At 47.1% G+C, this 27128-nt stretch overlaps 1 protein-coding gene across 1 annotated transcript in view; it reads left to right on the top strand.

The window, feature by feature from the left end:
- Nucleotides 1-3785: 3785 nt before the first annotated feature.
- Nucleotides 3786-27128, top strand: part of RIPOR2 (RHO family interacting cell polarization regulator 2) — a 64511-nt gene continuing 41168 nt past the window's right edge. Inside the window, 1 exon segment of the mRNA XM_062621679.1 lies at nucleotides 3786-4054. Within this exon segment, the coding sequence (XP_062477663.1) occupies nucleotides 3991-4054 (64 nt within the window). The 5' untranslated portion in view covers nucleotides 3786-3990.

Genomic DNA, 27128 nt, shown 5'->3' with positions numbered 1-27128 from the left:
CTTCCAGGTTATATGAAGGGTTCACTGATCACAAAAGGGCAGGGAACATGAAGGAAGACAGTAGGCAGCAACAACACAGGCTGTGATTCCTGCTCACTGTGATGTGCGTGTCTGATGGGGTACTGAGTACAGGGCTGCGCTTGGACCTCCCTCCAGGCTCCCAAACCAAGGTGTCCAAGATGGACATTGACACCAGCTGGGCTAGGCAAACCAGCCTGTGGTTCTTCAGCCACCTGGCACAAGAGTGCAGTTTTCCCTGAGGCCAATTCATACATTCACCATCTAATTCAATACGGGGGTCCTCAGGAACCACTGTCCTCTCTGCTGGGTGAGTGGTTCCTGGATCCAGCCCTTTTATCAGCACACATACGTGGTGTCTATTTTATAGGCTCATGAAGATTTGTGCATAGGGCTCCTAAGGTCTGTGAAGTTGTGTTGAGTGAGTCATGTCCTCTACTGGCCTGGCCTGCTGATTCTTCTCCCAGACAGAAAGAGGGAGAATTTCTCCCAAGTTTTCTCTGGAATTGAATATCCCTTTTTTTTTTTTTTTTTAGGGAAAAAAGTGCAAAAAGGCTCGAGAGTTGGCAATGAAAAAATTGTACTAAGCTCAGTGACTGACACAGACTGTCTAAATATAACCTAAGTCCCTGGAGTCCCTGTAACTTGCAAATGAGTTAACAACTAAAGTTATTGCAGCACCATCCGTCAGGTTTCTGAGGAGGATGTTTACCGGGAGACTGAAACTGCAGCAATATCCAGAGTAAAACTTTCAGAAGGGCTTAAAATCCATGTGAACATTCCCTTTTCCCAAACTGACCACTAACTGACGTCAACCACCTTTTCCTATATCCCTCTTCATACTGTCTCCATCTTGGGGTCATCTGCTCTTCCTTTAGCTCTTTTTTCCCTCCTTGTTTTCCATGTAGGTTATTCCCCCATATGCAATCTTCACCCTCAAAGTAACCCCAGAACAAAGCAGAGCATTGACTAACCCTCTGACAAACAACTTTCTGCGTCGTGGGAATCCTCCTTGCGCTGGAGCAGGAGATATGAATAGGGCAGAAGCTGTTTAAGACACCTCCCTTCTGCACCAGCATAGCAGGGCATACAAGGGCCAACTCATCTCTCCTGCTGCATGTGGAGGTGCTGGTAATTTAAGGTAGGGATGAATTAAAACAACCCCATCCAGACTGCTAAATGGCACAAGTTTTCACGCTTCTTTTTCATTAAGGATGTCTTTGCTTTTAGTCCTGTATCTGAAGATAAAACATCAGAACACTTGATTTTTTCTCCTGAGTCAGAAATTCTAATAGACTAAGTTGCAGGTTAAGAAGAGTAAAGTTGGGGTGATTTAAAGGAGCTGTCTCTTGCTTGATCCGCCCTTGTTTTTGACACTTCCCTGGTCTACCCACTTTTTGTTGACAGGTTTTTAGAGGATGGGTGGTGGCTTTTTCTGAGAGCAACATCCGATGTGGTTACATGAAAAACACACACGTGAGAGCTTTGCCTTGACTGCAAAATTGATTTGGGACTTTTCTGGTGTGAAGTAGGGCTTCACTAGCCAACAGGTGAAAAGTTATTGTGTTTTGGAACAGCTCAACAAGAACAAGACAAAGTACTTCTTGTGGGTACAGAGGGCAATAAAGAAGCTGAGATGCCACAAAATAAAGCAGGGAGGAAGCTACATTGTTAGGCTGGATGGCTAAGATCAGGAAATGGCAAAGACAGGGGCATGCAAACTGACACAGCAAACATGCTTCCACAAATGCAAAGATGGAGCAGGAAGAAGGAGGGTCAGGGCATCCACTTGAAGTAGGCTGCTTTTGTCTGTTAACTTATCCTTTCTCAAGGAAAAGTGCAGCCCGTTCCCTTAGGGGACAGGTTTGGAATATCTCATGCTGAGAACAATGTAGGTGAGGCTGCCGTCAAGGGACGATGTGGCAAATGGGAACGAATAGACTCCTCTTTGTGCATCTGCAGTGGAGGCTGAGTCATTACCATTCATCACCAGCCTGACTGGTGTGTTCATTCTGGTGACAGTTGTTTTCGGGAGAGAGGACAGCTTTTGATGCCTTTTAATTCCTGAAAATAAAAGAAAAAAGGGCTGTCAAGGTAACAGGCATCCAGAGAGGCTGACTGAAAACAGCGGGTAGGGAAATAACTTTAAGTCCCAGGGAAATGTGGCACAAAAGGGAGCTGCCGCAATAACCAGGACAACATCGTGTTTCTGAAAGAGCAGTAAATGGCTAAAACTGCCCATGCCCAATTTACAAATGAGCTCAAATTGCAAGACAACACAGTGAAGTTAGCATTGCTGTTGCAGCATATTCCTTCCAGGTTTCTTCCTGCTAGGCTGCTTGTCTGTTTTGAGTCATTCAAGTCTGCATGTGTAGTATTGCTCATCTTACAACTTACTCAAATCAAGCCCAAAAAACTTCCACAGCAGGAACTGTGAAGCCTCTTCTGACCCACACCAATCCTCAGGGGCTGACATGCTCCACAGTACCCTAGGGCAGTTCAGCCATTGACTTTACAGGGGCTCAAGATTTCTCTCACCCATCTCCTGCTGTTTTAAGGAAATGATATTGGTCACAGCTGCCCATTGCCCGGAGCAGCTCTTGCAGGGAAGTTTTGGCTCTAAAGCCTGGGCTGGGGTTAGGTCAGGTGCTCCAAATGGACCTGTCCCATCTTCTGGCTTGTCTTCTCCATCTGGACTAGTTCAAGTGCACTGCCTAGGAAACCAGCTGTCTCCATTTCCAGCCCTGCAGTAACCCACCGCTTGAGCTTTAAAAAACAAACCATAATGATTGGAGATGAGCTCATTATATCTGCTTGTGACTCATGTACGGGAAGCTGTAACGAACACCTCTGCTGTGCTGGGAATCTCGTTTTCAAGGGTGTGGCAACACATGCAATTACTAGACTGATTAATCAAAACTTGGTACAGGTTTACTGTCATTACACCCTAACTTCTGATAACAGAAATGTGAGGGACTGGCAGTGTTAGGCCCCACACCTGTATGTGCACACGCATGTACACGAATACCCAAGTGCTTTGATGAAGTCAGCAGGTCTGTGCAAGGCTCATACACTCCCTGAAGCCCAAATATATTTTTGTGCAAGTTTAGAGTACATTAGTCTGTAGGCAAGGTCCTCTCATAAACTGGGAGACCTGGCAGGAAGGATTCAACTTGCTTTATAAGTTCAGGAAACACAGAGACTGAATGGACCAGTGTGATACAGAATTAGAGTGACAACAATAATCAAATAATATACCTATTACTGACAGCAAGTTCTAATTTGGTGTTCTTCTGTTGTTCACCTGATCATCAGGAAGGTCCTTTAGTTTGGTAACACACTGAGGATGGTGACTCGGGAAACCCTAACTGCAAGAATTACATCCCTGCTAGTGCATCTGCCCATGGGACAATTCATGTCACCTGGGGCTTTCCAGCTTGTTCATGTGTCCATTGCCACAGGTCATCTCAGTGTGGGTGAGAATGCACTGTCATTGCTGCCATGCTAAATGAGAAAAAGACCATGGACACATGGGACTGAGAGAGCCCCAGGGGGTTACTTGGGTCAAGCTGTCCCTGGGGTGAAAGTGAGCTGCTCTGCAGGACCAAGTTGTTCCCAGCCTCTGCCACCAGAAAGGATTCGCATTCATATGCAAAACCCCTGCACCCCAGGGTGACAGAGCTCCTGCTGTGACATTTGTGTGACAGGGCAGGGTGCATTTTGTGCCCATCCTGCCTGTCTCTGCTCTCAGTATCAGTATCGGCTTCTCAGCAGTAAGGACACCCCACCTCAAAACCCATCATAAAAACAAGAAGCGTTACTCGTATGAATGAGGCTATTTTCGTAAGTGCGGATGCGGAAGCTATTACCACCAAAATGTTTAGGGAACCGGTGAAAGGAAACAGTCAAGCTGTAGCATAGGAACCAGTTCAAGCACTTGGCTCTGGCTGCTCCCTGAGCTGCATCCTTGCCATGATGCAGCACACCCAAGAAGATCTGGCTGCACCCGGGGAAGAAGATGATGTCTTTGGGGAAGGTAAAGTCATCTTTTTTTAAACTAATCCTTCCCCTGCTCAGACTAGAGGCCGGTTTCTAGCCTGGGTGGTATTTCTTGGGTAAATCTGAAGTTGTCTATGGGCTCCAAGGTCACAGGGTGACCAGACTTTCTTTTTCTCCTAAGAGAATGGAGAACAAAAGCACCCTAGATACAATAAAAATAACTTTCACACTGTTTCAGCAGCTTGCTTCCTTAGCAAGAGGGTTAGTGCCGATGAAGATAGCTGGGGGAACACCAAATGTGTTTTCTACAGTGGCTGCACTGTGCAAAGTAGCGTTGGGCATTCACCACAGGTGCAGCTGTCACTGAAGTAGTAGAAGCTCTTTATAGGGGCTAAAGGTGACTTTCTGCTTAAATTACCAGAGCAAAATTAGCCTCCTCTTCTCTGACTGCCACAATGCAGGGCACAAAGCTGGCACTGTAGTTTGTTATCCCTAAAACTGCTTTGCTGTAGCTTGATTCCTCACTGCTAGCATCCCAAGTCACTGGTTACATGTGTACCGAGTGATCTCAGGTCAAAACAGCAGAGACGCAGATAAGAGGACCCTGAGGGGGAAGAAGAATCTGGCCCACGGTATCTAATTTCTGCTGCTAGCTGCTGCCCTTTGCACTTGAGCAGGGGCTGGGGGAAGAACTTGCTCATGCAAATCTTCTCCCGGCCCCCAGCCCTCTGCAGTTTCCAAGGGAGTTGAAGGCACAAAGAGCTGCCTGGATCTGCTCCAAAGACTGTGAACCTTTAAACTCACTTTCAGCACAGCTTCAGCAAACCTCATTTAAACAAAGCTCAGCTGCGGTTGGTATGGAAAACTTAGCAATGAATAGTGCCAAATCAAGTTATCTGTGTCCCAGTGAAAGGCATCAGCACAGAAAAGAAAGCAGTTTCAATGATGTACTCTGTACTCAAATACATTTCTCACGTCTATATGCCCCCACTCCTCACACTGTGTCTCAGACTGGGCTCAGAAGGGCAATGGATTTGAAGAAAGGAGACATCAGATCATTTGCATTCAGGAAAAAAACCCTAATAGTTCAGGGAAGACATGGGGAAATGCCAGTGGGCAAACCAACTGGCAATGAAAGTACCCCGTTGCATTCCCTGCATCCTGCTCTTATGCAGGTGGATGCTGCTTCCCAGGATCACCAGCTGTGTGCTCTGACTCAATATGGACATTTTCAAGTGCTCTGAAGAGCCAGTGGGATTTAGGCTCCGTTGCTGTTTCTGAAACCTCTAGCCTATGTTCTTAATCAGAAATGTAGGAGGGAAGGAGGGGAATGTGTGCAGGTTATTCGACATTTATATTGTGTTATCTGAAGGGAAAGACACAGTACTTAAGAAATCCTTTCCAGCCTCTCAACTAAGTTGTTTCTGGCAGGGCTGATCCAACAACAGCTAGAGGAGGCTGGCTTATCAAAGCAGGAACATTTTAGAAACCTCTCCATGACCCTGCTTGGAGCAGGAGGTTGGACTACATCACCTCCTGAGCTTCCTTCCCACCTGGGTTATCCTACACGCCTAGGAGTTGGTGACAGACTCTTCAAGTCATCTGTGTGTAACTGGGACCACATCTACCCCAGCTGCTCTCTTGGCCAGAGGGTCTGTTGGCTTCCAAACCTGCCAGCTGGAAAGCCCGGACAACACAGGCACAGTGCTAGCCTTCCCCTTCAGCCCCTCTCCTCTCTCTTGAGCGGGTTAGCAGGAAAACATTCACTCTTGGCTGCTATTTCTGGAGTGCTGTTGACCCTGGACAACCCAGTGCTCTTCCCCAAGCTGGGTGGGATCCGAGAGGGGAGGAGCAGAACCTGTTTCAGTCACCCTGCTCGCGCTGCAGAGACCTAGGAGCCAGCCAAAACTGAGTGTGAGATTTCCAGGCCAGATGGAGGCATTTGTCAGGTGCTGAACTGCAGCTCAGTGCAGACCACAGCTCACAGGGCATGGGCTGAGGGTTTTTGTTCTCCACATCTGGCTTGGTTTGGAAAGCGGTGATGACAGATCTCCCATCCACCTTTTTAGCTTCTCTCAATGCTTAGCTACTCTCACAGTTAAAGATAGCCATTATCTTTTTTCTTCAAGTGCTGATTTGTTCTAGGTTTTTTGGAGTTTGTTGCCTTCTTGCCCAGGAGAGCAAGGAACTCACTATTGCTTGTACATATAAATGTCTCATATAACTATCCACAGACTGTATTCATACCACTCTTACCCTTTGCCATTGTGCCATCTTAATATTCAGTTTAAAGTTGCCTTTTAGGTCACTGACATGAAAAGAGTTAAATCCCATAGGGACAGAATCAATCTGTGCAGGTCCTCACTAGAAACTGGCATCCCTGATGATTCTTCAGCTGGGTTACATCTGTCATTCAGACTTGTTCTGAGGCCCTTCAGCATTTCCCAAATTGATCTAATCCTTTTTAAGCTTCTTGAATAAGATCTCATGCGCTATCAAGTCTTACTTCTTATAGAAGTCAAATTACACTATCAATACAATGGGCAGGGACACCAGCCACAAGACCAGATTGCTCAAAGCCCCGTCCAACCTGGCCCTGAACACTGCTAGGGATGGGGCATTTTGCTTATATGACTCCTACATAACTTACTCTGTAACAAGGCCAGGACCATTGCGTCATCATTGATAATTGCGCCATTTTTATCTGCTTATGCTCCAGTAGCATGTGTTTTCCTTATTGTACCTATTTACCTTATTGAAATCCCAAGTCACGGAGCTTCGTGTGGCAACATATCCTACACATATCTTCCTGAAAAATCAGGCTGACTCTTGCAGCAGGTATTCAAAGCTTGAAAATGTTCATCCTCAAAGAAAATACTTTAGCCAATGTTCTTGTTTTCTAATATCAACCTTGCACTTACATTATGCTACCCTCTTTCAAAGGATCTGCAGAGAATTTGCAAAATGACTGTGCTTAGGTTCAGTGAAGTACAGCTCCCTCTTCTCTACATCATTTTCATCGTTTCACAGAGCACAGCTGTAGTATGCAAATGTTTTGAGAAGGAACCATTTCAGCCTCTGGAAAGTATAGGCAGTGACAAGTTTTGTTTACGGCCTTACTCAATATGTTAATTCAAGGCAAGTGACATCAATTAGTTTTACACCTTTGTTCAGTCAAAACACCTGCTTTGAGGAAAATGCTTAGTTTTCAGTGACTCCAAGTGCCTGAGATTCGGAAGTTACAGAAATTGCCTCCACTAGCACAAGGCTTCCCCTCATCACTGTAGCCAAACAGGCATGAGTTTTCTTTGGGTCTGTCTAAGCTGAGGAGCCAGCAAGGCTCCTGCAGCTCCCATGCCCAGGGAGGGAGGGAGATTTGGGCATGCGTCAGCTCTCTTGGCAGACCTTGGTCTCCTGGGAGGAGAGCTGAATGCTCACATGGAGGCATGATGCCACCACCCCAGCACAGCCTCTGACTGGGTCCAGGGTTTTGGCACAGCAGGAGCTGCCGGATCAACTCAGACATATGTGTGCACAGAGTTTGCAAGCACTCAGCAAACACAGGTAGCATATGGGTCCAGGCATTTCTTTAGCAGTGATCAGCATATCCAAACCGAGAATGCACAGGAGAAATAGAAGTTAGACTGTGATTTATTGCAGATTGTTTCATAGAGCTGTTCCACACTGACCTCTCCTCATGTCTCCCCTTCCCACCTCCTCTATGTGCCCACTAGCTGAACCCATAACTGTCACCTGCCTCTCAGGCCAGAGCCAACACAAAATCCCATCCATGTTTCCGAAACATGGGGGAAAAAAGCAAAGCTGTCTTTTTCATAATGTCCAATAACAAGTGTGTGCTCCAGTTCAGTTGACCAGAGCTCCCCTTGAGATGGTGCAATGCACAGAGTCCCAGGGTCTTCTCCTTGCCCAGGACTGATGTGCTGCCATGGCACACAGCCGCACTCCAGCCTGCCACAGAACAGCAGAACAGTAGCTGCATCAAACTTTAAAAGTGTGCTTCAGAAATGTACCAGATGCCTTTACATCCTTGTACAGCCTACCTGCCCTTTTTAAGAGAGAAAGAGTTTTAGCTCTGGGGTTTGGGATCAGCTTTGAGGCTTAGCTGAAATGAAAGGTAGCTGCTGTTCATGGTTATGTGTACTGCCTGGTGTATTGTAACATCACTGCTGATGTTAGAGAAAAATGAGGATAAAGTCTTGGATGTTAACTTAAAGTTGAGACATGCTTTTTTGTTCAGCAACAATTCAGGTTAAGCAACCTTTCTCTTCCCCTAAAGCAATACAAGACTATGCTTTCCTCATACATGCAGCTGCAGTGACATGTCTGAAAGTCATGCAGGGAGATCAATGTCATAGCTTGTCCATGACCCACTGGCCCAAGCTTCTTTCTATGCTGCAGCTAGCAAGCCATTCACCCACCATGGCGAGCCGTGCTCTGGTGAGGACCAGTCCAGGTACTTCTTCTCCCCACAGAGCACATCAAACTGATGCAACTTTAAACAAATCATGTCTTCTAAGGATATCCATGAGTATATATCAGTATGCTATTCCACTGAATGTCTGTCTTAGAGGTATACAGAGATGCCATTTTTCCTGTTTCCAGCTCAGAGTTTGACATGTCCGCTTTTTCCAGCATATGAGTGCCTAATATCTGAGAAGGCTGTAGTAAAGGCGAGCAGATTTGCAATGTATTAAGCATGGGAGCGTCTCCTCCCTGACTGCTGGGAGACTACGTATCATTGTCCTGAAAATGCTTACAGGTCCCACCAGCCCCACTTGTCCTTTCAGCTTATCTCATGCTCCCGGAAATGGAGAACACATGTGCCATAGTCACTGCAATCCAGGGAAGAGAAGTCCCATCACTGCATCACCAAGGCAACAGTGCCTGCTTTAACCAGATAGATAGATCATAGTAAGAGTTATTTGCCTACAAACAAAAATTGAAACACCTTTCTCCAAAAACATGGGCAGACCTACTTAATGTGTAGGAAGAGGATGGCATGGAGAAAATGGAGCTCTCTTAGGGAGCATTTATTCCTGTTTACACTAAATGCTTTGCTCACCTACTTCTCACAGCTGCTTCTTTTGATTGTGGCCCATGGGCAGATACAGAGTTATGCAGATGGGTGAGAGGGCTTTCTGTGGTCAGAGGAGTCAGTGCGAGATGCCCATCCCCACCCTGGGTGCATCAACCAATCCACAGTGCTCTGGCCTTCCCTCACTTCCAGCTGTCCTGGGCAGCTGGAGGGCTATTTTTAACAGGCCATTGTGCTCTGTAGCTGAAGAAGAAATGCTTAAGTCCTTGAGGCCCAGAACTGAAAAGGATTGAAAGGAGAGACACTTTCTGCTTTGTTGTGTCCTTATTTTTTAATTAAAGATCTTTGATCTTTCAGTTGTTTCCTTCTCCATGTCTTGAAGGTAACTTGTTTGGTTCGTATTCATCAGAATATTCCTAAATCACTCATAATAACAACAGTGAAGGAGAAAAACAGGTCAAATAAACAAGTGGCATTTAACCAGCCCTCAGAGAAAAGAGGAAGGTATGTACAAGCCAGAGGGAAACCACTGATTAGGTGTGCTCATGCCACCTTCTAAGCTTGCAAAACAAGTGTCCCACCAAAAGCTACAGCAAAATTGCCTTCCTTTTCACCCATTTCCCCCCTCCTGTGTTTAGACGGTGTCTCTACAAAGCTCTGTGAAACAAGCTTTTTGTCGCCCAGCCCCATCATGAAAGTCACAAAATAAATGTGTCTTGGCTAACATGAGCTGATGGCGTAAACAGCTTCACCCCTTTAACAATTCGAGGCACAGCTCAGCTGCCTCTGAAATGAGCTTCCCCTGCCTGGATGCTAAAACCAAAGCCTTGTGGTTGGTGTACCAAGGGTGTGACAGTCACAAAACAACCGGGGCAGGAAGTGCAGAGTTAAAAGGCAAAGAGTGAAAATGGTCAGAGAACATGTGTTAGAGACAGAGGGGAAAGTAGTTGAGCACTTGACTTGTCACAGAGGTTGATGGTGGGATGATTCCCACATGGTAGGATTTCTCCTACATCTCAGCATGGCGTGGGGGGAATGAGGGGTGCTGTCAGGCCCCATGGAATTTTTGCCTTGATCTGACATCTAAGAGCAGGGAGATGGTTTGAAGAGGGGTCCCACTGTGGCAGCCACTTAAGCAATCCTTCCACACTGCTGAAATTCCTAGTTCAACCCAGAGACATTGAGCTAAGGGGGGTAGGTATATATGTGTGCATTTGCACACCCCAAAAAAAGATTGGGTGGGGAGGGTGCAGGAAAGCATTTATGCTGTGAGGAGCCACGGATATTCCTGCGTCGTTGGCAACTGGACAACAGGTGAAGCAAAACCACTGTGGAAATGCTGAGCACAATAGGCTTAGTGCTGCATAACTCATGGGGGCTGACACTGGCTTCCTCTGGTTTAATTGCAGAGTCTGGGAATCGGAAATTTCAGGCACCTAGAACTTGGAAATGACACCTAGGTTTCAAACAGTTGGTAAAAAGATGGAAAGACAAAAAGCGAGGTGTAAAGAAAGGAAGGTACAGTGAGAGGCACATAGCCAGAGTGAGAAAATAAAGAGAGATTTTGGAGAAAGTCCCACTGCGACCCAGCCCCTCACTGAACAAATGGCAAATACTCGAGTCCATAATCCCAGGTGAAATAACCACCCTGGGAAGCAAAACCCAAAACTGCTCAAAAACTCAGACAAGGGCTTGCAACACCTCCCCTTTCATCATGCCAGGCTGCTCCCCAGGCCAGCCCTGCCTTCCTGCCCACCATGTGCCCAGCCTGAGGGGAAGTCACCCACAGCAACAAGCTTTTGTGCAAGTGATCCTCTCTTCATGCCATGCAATACTGGAGTGAAAAACCTTCTGGGCTCCCCTGAGGAGTGTGCCTATGGTCCAGGAATGGCAGTAGCCCAGCAGCCATCCAGGAGCTTCCCTGGAGGTGTGTCAGAACCACCTGCAGCAGAAAAGAGGGGGACAGCCTCTCTGAGGGGATGGCTTTATGAATATATTGCCATTACCATAGGCATTAAGTTTTCAAGGACTCCGGCAGAATGCTCTTGGAGATGAAATCTTCCATCTTTGCCCTACGGCTCTCTGAAGTTTGTGATTAAGATGCTAGAGGCTAACGATGCTGGCCAGCCTTCAGGCTCTATGGCATAAAGGGAGCTTCATTCACATCTTTCTCACTTTGTGATAGCTCAGGGCAGTGAAAAAGTTCTGCTGTGAACATGGATGTAACCCACGGGCACTATGTTCATTTTAGCAGGGTGGTTATGCCTGTGTAGAAGTGCAGTTTGCCAACTGGGAGCTCCCTGTAAGTTTTGGACTCCCGCTCACTGCGTTTTCTCACTCGAGAAGGAAGAAGAAAAAGATAGGACAGGGCCCAGGTAATGCCATGAAAATAACAGAGGTAGCACTGAGTAGATAAGTCATTTTTCTGTCTCAAATGTCACCAGCAGACCAGGGGTCACTGGAGTTTCCTAATGGTGGTGATGTAAAGAGCAGACTGAGAACAGCCTGCTTCCTCTAGGGAACCCCTGAGTTCTAGAGTGCCATCTGGATAATCAGTCTGATCTATGAACTGAATGATTTGGGGAGTCTGGGTAACATCAGGACTGAAGGACTGGGCCATAATACTCAGCCTTCACACTGAACTAACAGATTTCCTTCTCTTGAGTGCCTCAGGGAAAAGAGGAATTTTACAGATGCAGATAGATTTGAGGCTAGATAGCATCTCTGAGATCCTCCTACAAACATGTGCAAGGGGTGCCACACTAGCAATACTAGCATAATTTAACAAGTGAGTCACTTTTGTTATTGAGAGGGGTAGAAATGTTGAAAAGGGTCCATAGAAAAATATTGTCAAAGCAGAACGAAGGCAGAGGAGGAGCAGAACCCTCCAGCACTGCTGAGCTCAGCTCTGGAGTTGGATGGCTATAGCTTTGTTTTGATTTTCCCATGGAAGAGCAGGCAGCTCGGGAGGTCCTGATCTGCTCTGCCTCTTCAGTCATTCTGGGGAGCTTCCTGCCCATTCTATTCCTGATGCCTGTTGTGCGCCAAGGAAGGGTTAGCTTAATCAGCAACACCAGCCACTGCTTAGTGCCAAGCTGTTGTCATTAATCACTTCAAAAACCACTGCTCTGAAAATAGTACCCAGGGTCAGATGTTGAAAAGCTGACATAGTTTAATCAGCATCATTTAACCTTAGCCACAAAGCCAGACCACACCCCTAAGAAAACACTATTTCTTTGCTTTAAATTACATATTATTTGTCATTTTTTAATTCAATTCCACTCACATCCCTAGTGACATGGTACAAAAAGCTGCTTTTCATCTTTTCTAGAGGAAACAACTGCTGCGAGTGCTTAAATACTTCCATGTTAAGGCAAGCTGGACCAACGAGCAACCTATATTCCCCCAAGAGATGCATAGGGATACTGGCCTGCGGGTTTGATCACGAGCCTCTCCGTGCCATAGATCCACTCCCTCTCCTTTGGAATCTCAGTCCAAATATTTGGCAGATGCACTTGGGGCTCATTATGTTACAGAGGCAGCGTGTTCATTGCGCTCCCCCGAATGGCATTTCATGTGCGCTGCACTTGTTTTATATTTGCTATATTTAAGCCACAGAAATATGCGGTGATGAGGAAAAGAGGGCTGTGGTGGTATCTTGGAGGCTGGAAGGGGATGAAAATGATTTCTCAAAGCTGCAGCGCGCTGTGCAGAACTGTGGCCCAGGAGAAAGGAAGAGGGGCTCGGTCAGCCCAGGTCACTGGCCACACTGAGGAACTGGCTGGGTCTCCTATACTGCTGTCCATCCGGAAATGATTTCAGGGCAGCTCTGGTTTTATACTAGTGTAACTGAAGGTGGAAATTGCTTGGAGCCTTTTCCCCAGAGGACTCTTCCTGGGTTTCTGTTATGAAGCCACTACACTGGGAACATGCAGGAGTACAGGTGTGCAGCACTGCAGGCTTCATACATGGCACTTGATTTTGAAGCTTGTCTGGCATGATTTGCTCTGTTCCCTCCACCCCAGCCTTTGTATCCTTCTCCTACCTGACCATGATTTTCCCCAGACCATATTCTTCATCCCTGCAGCTCCTTGTGTTTTTGCCATGACCTGTGGGACACACTTTGCTGGAGGAAGGCAAAGGCTGTCCTTACACTGCTGCTGGAGGGCACAGCAAGGCAGGCCGAAGCCCTGGGTGCCCCCAGCCTGCTCTTTCGGTCATGGAACTAGGATGACTTTGGTAGTTGATAACATGTCCTACAGTGTTTGGCCCCATATAATACCTGTCCTTCATGATCCCTGGTCCTTCCAGGTCAATTGCCTACTTCATAGCCTGGGGTGGATGAGTATGGGGCTGGCCCAGCCATGCCTGGGACTGCTAACCAGAGAGTGCTTGAGCATGTGCAAGAAAGGCTTTCTTCTCCTCTGCGCTTCAGACCTTGTCCCAGATTTACAAGTGCAGGTGAGGCTGCAAAAGGAGTGAACATGGGCTGAGCCTACATTTTAACTAGAGCCCTGATGTCACTAGCAAGTTTCAGCAACAGGTCTGGTAACTTGGGTAGAGATGGCATCAAACCCTACGAGACTCCCAAACACAGTGGGGAATTCAGCCCGCTGCTGTGATGGAAAAAGAAATCTGTGGCAGGGAGCCAGGTTTGGGCACTTGAGAGCCAAGAAACAGGAAAGAGCCAAGAGATTACGTAAAGATTCAAGACAATCCCAACAAGGAAGCTGGGATCAGATCAACTTTCTGTCTACAAAGCCGGATCCTTTCCTGGAAACAGTCTAACAGTGCCTTCTTGATCTTATGCATGCTGGTGGTACTGAGAAAGGCAGCCCCAGGCAGGTATCTCCCATGCTGCAGACCTTTGGGAAGCACTGCATTCCACTCTCCGCACTCCTCTGGACAAGGTGGTAAAGAGGGTTTCAAGTCTGTCCAGCAGCAGAACTTGAAGCCAGCCCATTGCCAACAGCATGGAAGAGGTGGTCTGACAGTTGCGCTCCCAAAAAGCAGGCCAACAGCACCATACCTGTCGCTTCAGATCTCTGATCATTGCATTGCATAGCTGACTTCCAGCTGTCCTGGAAAGCAAAAATAAGTTTCTAGCATTTTTCTGTGTGCCTTAATTAGAAAACAAGGAATGCTTTTCAAAACCAAGAGAGAGGGGGAAATAAGGCTAGAACTGCAGCACTAGACATGCCATCCACACACTTGGTGTGCACTTAAGAGCGGCTCAGCAGCCTTGGTTGCTAAGCAGTCTGAGAAACTGGAATGCGCTGCTCCCTGCAGCCCTCCACGAACACTGCCACCCAAAATCTGCCTGAAAAAGGCATTGAGGCTGATTTTGAAATACGGACAGTTCTGGCGGGTGGGGGGGGAAAGCAATCAGTGGCTCCTTCCTCCTGCTCCCCCAAGTTATACACATGTAGGCAGGTAGGCTGTATGCTTGTGCAAATGCCTCCCAAAGTTAAGCTGTTATCTTCAAATGCTGCCAGAGGCACAGGCCATCAGTGGGAAGTGTTCTTGCTCTAAAGGCAGCTATCTCAGTTCAGCACAAATGCAGCAAGGCAGACCAAAGAAGAGATAAAGGATTACCTATGGAAAGCATTATCTTTTGCAGTACATGAAAGGCTAAAGGCAATTCCCCTTTATGTCCCTGGCCCTCTCTCTGCAGGCATAGCTGTTCCTTGGTATATCAACTGTGTCCTGACCACCATGCCACAGAGCAAAACCACTGCATTATACTTCAGTTTTTCTCAAAGATCCGGCTGTGCTGAGCATCTGGCCAGCAGTCCCAGAAGGTTGAATCTGCTCCTGAATATCTGCAGAAGATCATCTCAAGTCACTTTTCCCACAAAATGCCCCAAGAGCAGCAGGTGGAAAGCTTTACAAAAGCAACAGCAAGAGAAATGCGGAACTTGAGAGTGGAGCAGCAACACAGTGATGGGAAGTAAAAAGGTGGAAATGGTTGCACAGTGGTTAGAGGATGTCAGCAGTGAAAAACAAGTGGAGATCAAACTCTTTTAGAAGGAGAGTAAGAAGTGTTACAGGATGATGATGAGCGCAAGCCAGATGTGCTGGGCAGGCTCAGCTGACAGAGAAGGGGGGCAACCCAAAGGGCAGCACAGGCAAGGTGTAGCAGGAAAGTTGTGGCAACACTTTACTGTGTTTAGCTGGAAAGAGTAACAGTGAACTTGTGTATGCTTAGAAAGTTAAAGCTCATGTCTTGCCCAGGTTGCTCATGGCAGAGGTCAGGTTCTTGTCTTTTACCTCTCCCCTAAGAGCCTTTCCAAATGATGGTTCTGGCACCTGCTGCGCTTCCCACACCAAATGTGATCAACTCACCTCCTTTTTTTGGATCACGGTCCCCAAATAAGAGCGCTCAGGCTTGCTACCTGTGTTCACACAGTGTGATACCTGCTGGAGACGTCTTGTGGGGCATTCATCAGAGATAGGAAGATGCCATGCATTTCCAGGCACCCCGTTATGAGCAGGAGAGTTACATAGAAACATAGCAAAGAAACGTTACAACAGAAAAAGCTCCTATACAGATTGCCTTCCTTAAAAGCTAAGGCAGGCCTGACCTATCTCAGACATCCAAAGCTCAAAGCCATTTTTCTGCCCCACCTCCTTTGGCTGATCCAAACATGCTGATGGGAGACCTCCGTGTGAATTGCTATCTGCATGGTCTGCTGAGTATTGACACCAGTCCTTGCTTGCAGGTGAAAGAATCCAGGCCTAGGCTAAGTCTTTGTATCTGCATAACAGGCATACACCCCACTATCAGCAGGGAAATTGCACCGACATCCCACATTTTCACAGGGGTGTTCATAGAATCCTCCCACAGAGTATCTTATGTGGGAAAAAGGGTTTTCCCCAGACCTGTGTCCAGACTACCGGGTCCTGCTCCCTCTTTCCAGGTTTCTCTAGGTATGTCTGCAATGGACATGCGAGCCAGGAGCTCTCCTGGCTTTGCTGAGTTGATGGATTTAGTGGGCTGGAGCCTGGAGGGTGATGGGAAAAGTGAAGTACTTCTCATTATATCCACCCCCTGGAGCAATGTGTAACTGATGCATATCAGCCAGAAAATCCTGCTCAGCCCTTGCAAGAAGCCCTCCGGGTGCCTGGGAGGAGCAGACCGTTTAGGTATTCTCAGACTATAATCTCTTCATTCATAATCCTGATTTACGATTTGGCCTGGGAGCAAAGGCTAATGGCAAAGAAAGTGCCCCGGCAAAGCTCAGCAGGTAATTTAGGAACTCTGGCTTAGTTGTCTCAAGTATAATATGGGGTTACCATTGCTGAGAATCAGTGTTTGTGAAGGTGCACAGGAGCTGGCAAGGAGGTGGAAGTGCAGCATAATTGGCAATTACTGGTTTGGAAAGGTCACTGTTTTCTGGAGACAAAGCTCAAATCAGCTGTTGTCACTTAGAAATTTCACTGGGGACATTCATGCTGACCTATTTTTAACATAACAGCAGATTACACTGTAATACAGTGAATAATTCATAGGAGTAGTAGCATGATCACAGCCACAATACAACGGCAGCTCCGGTTCCTGCCTAATTACTGAGGGAGGCAGAGCTCTCTGGCATTTTCCACCGAATTAGCAAAACAAGACACACGTGGAACGACTGACCCTGAGCCTTTCAAAAGCATGTGCGTCAGGATGAATACATGTTCCGGAAGGACTAAGTGGGACAGAGATTTTATCTAGAGCATCTGCAAGTCTACTCAATCTCCCAGCAGTTTCGGCAAGCTGCAGCACTGGAAGCAGGGAAGAGGGAATGTGTGCAGGGTTTGGGGTGACAAAGAGGAGGAAACTAGCTTTCTGTGTTTGTTATGCAAAACTACAATGAGAAATCAAGAGAAATAAGCTCATACATCCCTAGCACATGTATTTGCATAGGGTAGAGAATATTTCCTTGAAAGAGGAGGCTGTAAATGAATGAGGTATTTGCATCTGCAACCTTAAGTTCAAAAACTCTTCCTCAAGATACCAAAAGGGCCAGAGGGAATTTGTGACATGGGTTATACGATAAAGCAATTGCCAAGAACTACTGTAGGAGGCTCAAGACTGGAGCAGGATGCTGCAATTAGTATATAACACTGAAAACATTTAATAAATTAACCAGGCTTCCACAGTGAGATCTGCCACCCCCTAAAAGGTTGAAATGGACTCAAAAGCATATTAAGTATGCATGATGAGACATTTATAGCTTTCAGCATTGCCACAAATATTCCCTCTCCTCTTCCCCTGGCATTCCACAGCCTGAGGCTCACAGCTGCTTTGTCCAGAAAGCAGCTTTTCTGTCTTGACCTCACAGTGCACATCCTGTGTGAAACCCATGAAATGGGGAGTAGTCAATCCCATCAGAGACATAGAAAGGTCACCCGAAACATCTCACCTCAGCAGTAGCATTGTGGTGGCAGCGGTAGAGAAGTGTCTGCCTCTGGAAATGCACCGCTGGGATTGCTGTAAAGCCCGTCTGAACTCAGAATCCTTTGGGAATAGCTTGTAGGCCCCAGAGTTCTGCACGCCAGTGTGAAGACCAGCATCCTTTTCTGCTTTTATTTAATCTGGAATTGTTTTCTCTCATTTCTACTGCTTAAGGGTACTGGGTGCTGTTTATTTTCAGCATACAATATAAATAACACAGGTTCATTACTGCTGCTGAAAATCACTCCAGATCAGGTGAAATTAGCAGCTTGGATTTTTATTCATTGAGGGTTTGTTTTTTTTCCATGTATAATGCTCTGTGAAAGCCCAGCTCTCTTTCGTTGTTGTGATTTCCTAAACTTCCTCATACTGTGTCATCCTCTGTGTGACAGGTCTTCAAGCTCCATGAAAAACATACCTTTAGAAAGGGTGAGTCTACCTTTACCCAAATGGGCAAAGATAAAGATACAGGAATATCGGGATGGTATCAATATTGCCCCCTTGAGCCACCATCTAAATTGTGTCTATTTACCAACTGCACAGACCTACCAGGGATTCCCCCCCGTTATAGTAAATAGGACTATACATTTTGGAAGGAAGGCTGGACTTGAAGAAAACACCCCAGAATCTCTGGGAAAATGCTGCATTCCTACCTTTTTTTCCTTTCTGGGGTAACAGAGGGAAGATACTCAAAGAAAGATGCTCAAAGGAAGAAACGTAAGGTCCATTAACTGCAATGTTCTATCATTTACAGTCACCTTTAATTGCCGTCGTTAGCCCTCCCAATATCCACATTTAGAGTCTGCTTTCGCACACACTACAGAAGGCAACTGGCCCCGGGAAAGCGGAGCTGCGGGAGCCTGTTCCCCCACCATTCCCTGCGGAAGGATCAGCGTGGTATATGCGCCGGGATCAGAGGGCTTTTGCGGATGTTCCACCTTTGGGGTAAACCCCCTGAGAGGCAGCAAGCGTCGAATGACAAGATGGAAGAGCCGCGCGGACGCTCCCAACAGAGGTGCAGAGCCGCCAGCTCCGCCTCTTGCCAGCCGGGAAGAGATTGGTGGGGGGGGACACGACACTGCGGGGGCCCACACCACCCGCTGGGGATCAGCTCCGTTCTGCTCCGCACCGCCCGCGGGGGGGCGGGCCGCGGCTGCGAAGCGCCTCGCAGCAGCGCCCCCGCCTCCTCCTCCTCCGCCTTGTCCCCATCCTTCTCCTCCTCCTCCTCCTCCTCCTCCCTCCCGCAGCTCCGCAAGGAAAAGCGGCAGCGGCTGCGCTCGTTGCCAGAGCGGCGGTGCGCTGGGCTCCCAGACGGGCTGCCCGCCCCCCTCCTCCTCCGTTTTCCTTTTTTTGTTCAATTTTAAAATTTTAAATGATTCTTTTTTAATTCTTCGGGGCTATAATTAGCTCTGCGGCTGCGAGCGCTGCCGCCGGGGATGGGGCGGCGCGCTGTCCGCGGAGCGCTGGGCTGCGGCGGGAGAGCGGCTCCCCGGGACGGGCTGTGAGTGGCGGCCGGCGCGGACAGCCTCGCTGGCACCGACAGGTACCAGCACGGGCTCGGGGGGTCGGAGCGGGAAAGAAACCCTTGATAGGAGGAAGGGGGGCTCCTGCTGACCAGGCAGGACGTGGCCGAACCGGGATGGAGAGCGTCTGTGCCCGAGCGGCTCCTGACCCCGCTCCGGTGCCACTGCCCCGCCGGTCGCGGGGGTCAGGCGGCGACAGGTATTTGTGGCTGGACAAGGGAGTTCTGCGCGGCGTCCTGTGTGTGCGTCTGGGGTGGGAATGTGAGGAAATCTCGGCTGTGAGTGGGTGTTCGCTGAGGGATGTGAAAAGCTGTGCGGGGGAACGAGTTTAATGGTTTCCCAGCGCGCGTGGAAGTGCTTAGCCTGGTTTCCATAAAAAAAACTCTTCAGTCTATTAGGTCTTCTATTTCCAGTGAGCTTTTATGGTATTACTGGTTGGAGGAAAGCTTAGACCCTCTTAAGTTCTCCTTTCAGTCTCTAGCTCGTTCCCAAGAACTGATGCAAGCGTACTACACACTGGCACAGCACTTCAGTTTACCTTTGAATGCTCTGGTCACAAAAGGTCAGCCTAATCTGGGCTGGTCTTTCTATGGCTGTGTTAACTGAGTATTTTGCTGTCTCTCATTCAAAGTTTCAAAAAGCTTCTGGAAACTGTGTGTGCGCGTTTGTGTGCGTGTGGCCGTTCTGCCTTTGCACCCTTTCATACATCTCCCTGAGAAGAGCTGAATGTGTTTTCCTGTGTAATTTCTGCATTCATTAATCTGGCCGTGCATTCAGCCACGCTCATCTTAATTACCGTGTTTGAGCTGCTGTCACGCAGCTGGAGCCCGGGGCAGGGAACACACTCCCAAACAGAAACATTACCTTCATGTTCTCCAGTGGCTAATTAGGTTTCACAAGCATCCCTCTCCTTCTGAATAAACAAAAGCAAAAGCATACCCAAACAGGGGGCTTAAGGAAGGAGGCAAGAGGACGGTGCCTTTCCTAGAAGGTGTCTGCACTTGCTGCCCAGCTGTCTCTGAGATTTTCACACACTGGAAGATATGTAAGTGATTTACTGTGGCCAGACTCGAGGAAGGCATCTGCTGAGCCGGGTTAGGAGCATGGCTTTATAACCATAATGGGCAAATGTGACAGAGTGCTCCATGCTTAAGTAAGTGTGGGTGGCTATATATTAAACAGTGGGAGTGTAAAGGCAGCAGAATCTATCTTTTCTTCTGTAAATTCAGCCTTTGCTCAGCCAGTAACTGAATCACTAGGAGAGCCAGTTAAGATGGTGTCTGCACTGGCTGCAAGTGCAGGGGAGCACTTGTGCAATGTGGCCTTTTAAAATCCTGGCATCCATATCATTGTGCTGGTTTAATGCCTGACATTCAAGCAGCACTTCCCTGACAAGGTGTGGGTTTAGGGGGGTTGTTTGTTTGTTTGTTTTAATTTGTAAGAAGGAACAGATTTCATTTCTTTTCAGGATCCTGCCCTGGGATCAGAGCAATTAGCTTTTCTGTATCTCTGCTTCTCCCTAGAATGACAATCCAGTTATATCTTAGAGGTTTTTCTATAGCGGAATGAATGTTCCTTAAACACTTGAGAATGTATAAAGGGAGAAGTGTGTGGTTCAGGATGAAGGAGCATCCCTAAGCGAGAAGGTGGCTGTACTTCCTTGTGGTCTCATGGCACATGACCACTTTATTCACCAGTATCACAGAGCAAACACTCAGGGTACAAGCGGTACAGAGCACGACTTCACAACTCTCAGCAGCGCATTCACACGGCATGCAGGGTTACATTTTGCTGTTTGATATTTTTAAACCCAAGCAAGCAGAAAGGTAAATTCCACACAAAACACTCTGCTGGGAAAGGTCTGGTTCTGGGGAGAGCTGCCTTGCTTCCCCACTGGGAAGAAGTGGGAGTGAGAACTAAAGGCAGCATTGGCTTTTTCCAAAAAAGGGATGGCTGGTCTGACTTGGGCTTTTTTTTCTCCTCATGCTATACATGTGGCAGTGACAAGCTGCTCACTGACAACCCACTTACGGGGGTAGTTTTCACCACTCAAGCTAAGCTGCGAGCAGCAGGGAGATGGGCAGGTTGTGTCTGTGCCCATTGAGCTAGCACGGAGCATCAGCTGAAAGCAGCCAGGGAGGGAAGTGAGGAGAACGATGCCTGAATGTGTGCTATGGCACAGGCTTCTTAGAGAGGACCAGGACATGAATTAGCGTGAGATAGGGGTCTGCCACATCACTTTCAAGCTATGTGGTTCCTGGATGACTCTCTTAACAAAATGGGAAGAAATCTGGTTATTTTCACACTTAGCCGGAGCTTGGAGGTCTGTGTTCTGTTCACTTAGCTTCCAGTGCTTGCTGCTCTTCTGGCAGGAAGGTTCTTAGACACGTTTCTCAGTAAGAGATTTTCAAAACTAATCAGCAAGGGCATGCACTACTTTTTTCCCACTGGCTCCAAGATGTGCTTGCCCTTTGAGAAGGCAGAGAGGAAGCACTGGACGCACTGTGAAGTTAGAAAATCAAACTCAAAGTCTTGTGAGGAAAGCAATTTTGCTCTGAGGGACTTCACAAACTGTGATGGCTCCAGTTTGGATGCGCAACAGTGTAAACGAGAATTCAGTTTCCTGTAGTGAAGTTGCCAACATCTTTGTTTCCCTCACTGCCCTTCAGACATTCAGTTTTTCCAGAGCAAGACAGGAGGGCACTCTGTGTGGAGAGGAGCCGGGTGGCTGGAGGAGGAGCAGCTGGATGGGCTTAGCCAGCTCCCTGTGAGAGGGCTGGAAGCAGAGCGGCAGCAGGAGCCAACCCTGCGTGCAATAAACCAGATCATATTATATATCTCTGCCTAATGTCAGGAATGGCTCAGTTCAGGCTAGGCAGCCAGCTCACTTTGAACCTCATGACTGTCCTTCCCTGCATACCCCAAATCAAAGCAGAAACTGTATTTTCCTGGCCACTGCTGCTCAGCAGCTTTATTTTTGCTCCTCCATGCAAATGCTGCTTTTGCCCTTGCTTATCTGCACCCATGTGAGCTGAGTGGCTGGGCTAGGGCTGGCTCACTCCTGCCCTGTCCCATTCTGTCCCATCCTGCTGGGATGTGGACCTGTTGGAGCAAGTCCAGAGGAGGGCCACAAAGATGATCAGAAGGTTGGAACGCCTCTCCTATGGAGACAGGCTGAGAGAGCTGGGCTTGTTCAGCCTGGAGAAGAGAAGGCTCTGAGGAGACCTGTCTTCTAATACCTAAATGAGGCCTACAAGAAAGCTGGAGAGGGACTTTTTGTAAGGGTGTGTAGTGATAAGACAAGGGGAAATGGCTTTAAACTGAAAGAGAAGAGATCTGGATTAGACATTAGGAAGCACTTTTCACTATGAGGGTGGTGAGGCACTGGCACAGGTTGCCCAGAGAAGTTTCTGGTGCCCCATCCCTGGCAGTGTTCAAGGCCAAACTGGACAGAGCCTTGGGCAACCTGGTCTAGTGGAAGGCGTCCCTGCTCATGGCAGGGGAGTTGGAACCAGGTGATCTTTAAGGTTCCTTCCAACCCAAACCATTCTACGATTCTGTGGCCTTTAAAGGTCACCCAATCCAAACACCCTGCAGTCAGCAGGGACGTCTTCAACTAGATCAGGTTGCTCAGAGCCCTGTTCAACTTGACCTTGAACACTTCCAGGGATGGGGCATCTACCACCTCTTTGGGCCACCTGTTCCAGTGTTTCACCACCCTCATCATAACAAATTTCTTCCTTATATCTAGTCTAAATCTACCCAGGTTTTAGTTTAAAACCATTACCCCTTCTCCTATCACTACAGATCTGCATCCAGGGGGTTTGGATTCAGCCCCTCAAGTTTTGGCTTTATACCTCCAGCTTTGAAGTATCTTCACTTCTGGGTCTGGTGCTGCTGGGAAGAGAGAGGATCTCGCCCTCCTTCACCACGTCCAGGTTAATTAGGGAGCAGCAGCAAGGCTCCAGGAATTGGCTGTATCCAGCCATGATCAAAAAACGAGCGCCAGTACATGCTGGTGTACACCTCGAATCACCTTGGTGCTCCTGAATTGCTTTTTGGCAGCCACAGCCACAGACCTTGCTTTGGTCTTCGCATCCAGGCTCTGCACCCAGCGGCCTCAATAAGAAGTGAGTCCTCTAAGCATGATGCAAGAACTAACTGGATTTTCTTTCCTAAAGTTACCTTTTTCTGCCATGTTTTTGTGTTAGAAGTGTATCTTGTATTTTCTACTCCCCAGCCAGCACAAAAGAAAGGGCATATAGCACAGAAGTATGCAAGCATCTTCCTTCTCTTCAATGGAAGGAACAAATTGAAGCTGACAGTTCCCTGGACCCAGTGCAACACATGAAGTAGTCACAATCATACATTTTATTGTCCAGCCCTTTTAGAGCATCAGAAGCTCTCTGGTCTCTGATGCCTTCAGTAAGCTGACCTTGGCTGGCAGAGCCGGCCACCTCATTACTGCTGTCCCACTGCTCACAGCCTGCCCTCTCCCCTGGCCCTCAAACAGCCCTATTAATTGCAGCAGCTAGAGCTTCCCAGGTCAGGCAGCCTGCTGGTAACCCTTCAGTGACACGAGATCTGTTTCAAATAATCCCTTTTGCATGAAACCTTTTACTACTTTCAAAACCACCCAGATATTTGTCAGACTTTACTTTGTCCTGAAAACATTGCCAACAGAAAAGCTTGAGGCCGTCCATCAACTCCAGAAAGCAGTTGCAGCAGAGTAATCACCAAGGTTCTGGTTTTAGCTTGTGCTTTCACCTCTACAAAAGACCAGGCTAGGCTGACTATTTAAACATTTCTATCTGAGCTGACCAAAGGAAGGAACTCATTCACAGTGAAATCTGTTGGAGATAGGCAAATAAGCACCTGCAGATAGCTGCAGGAGTTCATGTTTCAACAGACAGGGCAAGGTTGAGCACCACAGCTTCCTTTCTCATCCCCAAATTACCATCTCACTATCTGAGCAGCCGAAACAGCTTGACTTGTCCCTCAGTGAGGCATCTTTCTTTGTTGATTTTATCTTGCATCTGCTGCAGACTGAGGCAAATCGGAGGAAAAAATAGTGTTTGTACTGAACATGCCCTTTGAAGATGTCTCGGGGAGTGGGGCTTGTGCTTGGGGCTGAGATAGTGTCACTTGTCTGTGGTACTGTCTCAGGCAGGCAGGTAGGTAGGGCATTCGATGTAGCTCTGTAGTCGAAGTCTTATGGGCGTTTTCTAATTGTATAACATGAGGGAAAGGGCCTTTTCCATAATTAAGCAACCTGACATCCTCTGTTGGTATTTAATTTAAAAATGTTTGGATTTAAAACTTTAATTGTGGTAGGGACGTATGTTTCAGCTTTGTGCTATAACATCCCTGCGAGCAGTCTTTGGCCAGGGAGTCTTCCCGGGTATGAAGACACACTTTTCTCTGCCCATCCCTGCAAGTGTTGCTGGATTATGGTAGTAACAGCTGTTCTGTGCCTTTTTCCAACCGTACAGGCATGTCCGTGGATGAAGATGCTGTTGAAAAAATGCCAATGCTCAATTAAGTGCATAATGTGTCAAGTCCTGCGTGACTGACTGCCCTTTGCTTGTCTTGTTTGGTACATCCGCAATATACCATTTTGTTAGTTCAAAGAAGGACTTGGAGGTTTTCACAGAGATGATTGTGGGACAGGAAGCAATTGGCTGTGAGGTGCTCTTCGAACAATGAGGCTTTTTTCTGAATTCAGTGTAACAGTTGCAGGCCACATCTACTTAGATATACACAAGACCTTATGCATGAGAATAGATGGCCTCTAAAGTAAACAGGGGTGAGTGCTCAGTTTATTAGATACTTAGATTAATAAAGCCGAGAGCTGGAAATGCTCTGTAAGTCATCTGTGTTGCACAAAACCAAACCAAAGCCGTTTAAAAAAGGTTAAGGCTTCAGCTGAGGCTGGAAAATAATCAGCTTAAAATCCTGCCTGCATATACTAAGGTTTTGCTTTCTTTGAAATCAGAGGGGGATGTTGCCATCATCTCCCCAGCTGGACCACAAAGCCTTGCTTCCATGCATGCAGGTGCTGGACTGGAAGCACTTGCAGTATATTTGATTTCCATGCCCTACAATGAAAGCTAAAGATCCCTGATGATTAGATAGCTTTTCATCTGGAAGTTATCCAGCAAGGGGCTGCATTTTTCCCCATTCTTTCGTGTCCCTGCCCTTAAAAAGAAAATAATCGTCCTTCCTGGTACAGAAGAAGGGACCAGTGAATCCAGTGTAACAGCTCCTACGTGAACATAAACCAAACGCTGTATGCATAATTTCTGCAGCCACTTTTTTTTTTTCCTTGTGGGAATGTCATGCTACCGTGAAGTGAGGAAGACAATTGCTTCCATTGGCAAAACGACGAACTAGTTTTCCATCATCTTGTAAACCCATTATATCCTCCTTTTCCTATACCCTCAATGACAGACCATCACTTTGATGTGAACTGGAAAATGCAGAAATCTCAACAGAGAGGGAAACGAGGAAGGAGTGAGAGGGAGAACAAGATAAGGGGTCATTCTTCTAAGCTTGCCATTAGCCTGCAATAGCCCCAGTGGGTTTTTCCTTTAAATGGCAGACTGTGGAAAAGCAGGGCTGTGGTGAGATGACTGCTGCTTTAATTTGAGCAATGCAAAGTTATACGTCATAATTGCCTTGTAGTTCAGCAACAATAAATGCTGTCAGATCTATTCATTCCATGCTCAGTTTATCTGTAATGTCTCCGTGCCTAAAAGACTCATATGGTAACTAAACCTATAGCATGGCTGGACAGTGTGACTTTTAAACTCAAAATTTTTGTATTTAATGTTCACTAGAGATTAAATTTACCAATTTAACCTGACTGGATCTACTTGCCATGTATTTAAGTGTTTCATCAGGTTTGCTTTGACTGTGCCTGTGACAGTAAAATACAGGCATTTAGGATTGGTCTCACGCACTAATGGCAACAGGCACAGACCAGACTGTATCCATGGCATTAAACTCCCCTGTTCTTCAAAAGAGGAAAACACATGAAGATTGCTTTGAGAATGGTCCTTGGCCCTTGCCGGTTCCCAGACCATGCCCAGTAGTTGTGTGGGAGAGCGCAAACTGGCCCAAACCACATCTGTGCCAGCAATTGCCCAAGCAGCGTAATCTCCTTTGCCCCAGGGAGCAGAAAACCCTTGCAGATTCAAGAGGGAACAGCTTTCCTATGATGAGAGACTTAGAATCATAGCAGAGTTTGAGTTGGAAGGGACCTTTAAAGGTCATCTTGTCCAATCCCCTTGCAATAAGCAGGGACATCTTCGATTAGATCAGGTTGCTCAGAGCATTCTTCATTATGTCTCTCTGGGCAATCTGTGCCAATGTTTCACTATCCTTATAATACAAAAAATTCTTCATTATGTCTAGTCTCAATCTGCCCTCTTTTAGTTTAAAACCATTACTCTTTCTCCTATCACAACAGGCCCTCCTAAAAAGTCTGACCCCAACTTTCTTATAAGCCCCCTATAAGAACCGGAAGGCTACAATCAGGTTTCTTGCACATAGCAAGCACCTTCCTGGTTTTGCTCACTTTCCCTGTTGGTTGTCAGATATTTTCTCCAGTACGAGCATCATTAACACAAGCTTTTCCAAGAGGGACTCTTCATAGCACAGATTTCCCTTATCCCTCTATCCTGCATCAAATGTATTTCAGCTGCTTTTTACAGCTCCTTTAATGATCCTGGCTGAAGAAGGTAGTGGTTTTTGGGGAAGTTCAGGCTGTTTAGTGATATTAGATAAGGACTGTTGTCTATTATACCTTTGAGAGTTTTTAAAGATTAAAATACTCTAGCCAGAAGAATAATAACCTCTGCCATAACTTTAAATATAACTCATAGAAATCATATATGTAAGGTCTTCTCTAGCACAAGATTCAAGTACTGAATTTAAATGGACTGAAGACAAAAGACAAGGGAGTAACATCTGGGCACACAGCCTCTCTTAGTTGTGCATGGACGGTGTTCAGCTACATGATGTACTAGAGGAGAGCTTCAGACACATGCTACAGCCAAATACAAATGAAGTAACACAGGACTTTTACGGC

Source organism: Pezoporus occidentalis, unplaced genomic scaffold (assembly GCF_034315485.1).
Source record: "Pezoporus occidentalis ecotype Australia unplaced genomic scaffold, CSIRO_AGI_Poc_V1 ctg231, whole genome shotgun sequence".
Classification (NCBI taxonomy): Eukaryota; Metazoa; Chordata; class Aves; order Psittaciformes; family Psittacidae; genus Pezoporus; species Pezoporus occidentalis.
This window is presented reverse-complemented; position numbering and strand designations above follow the sequence as displayed.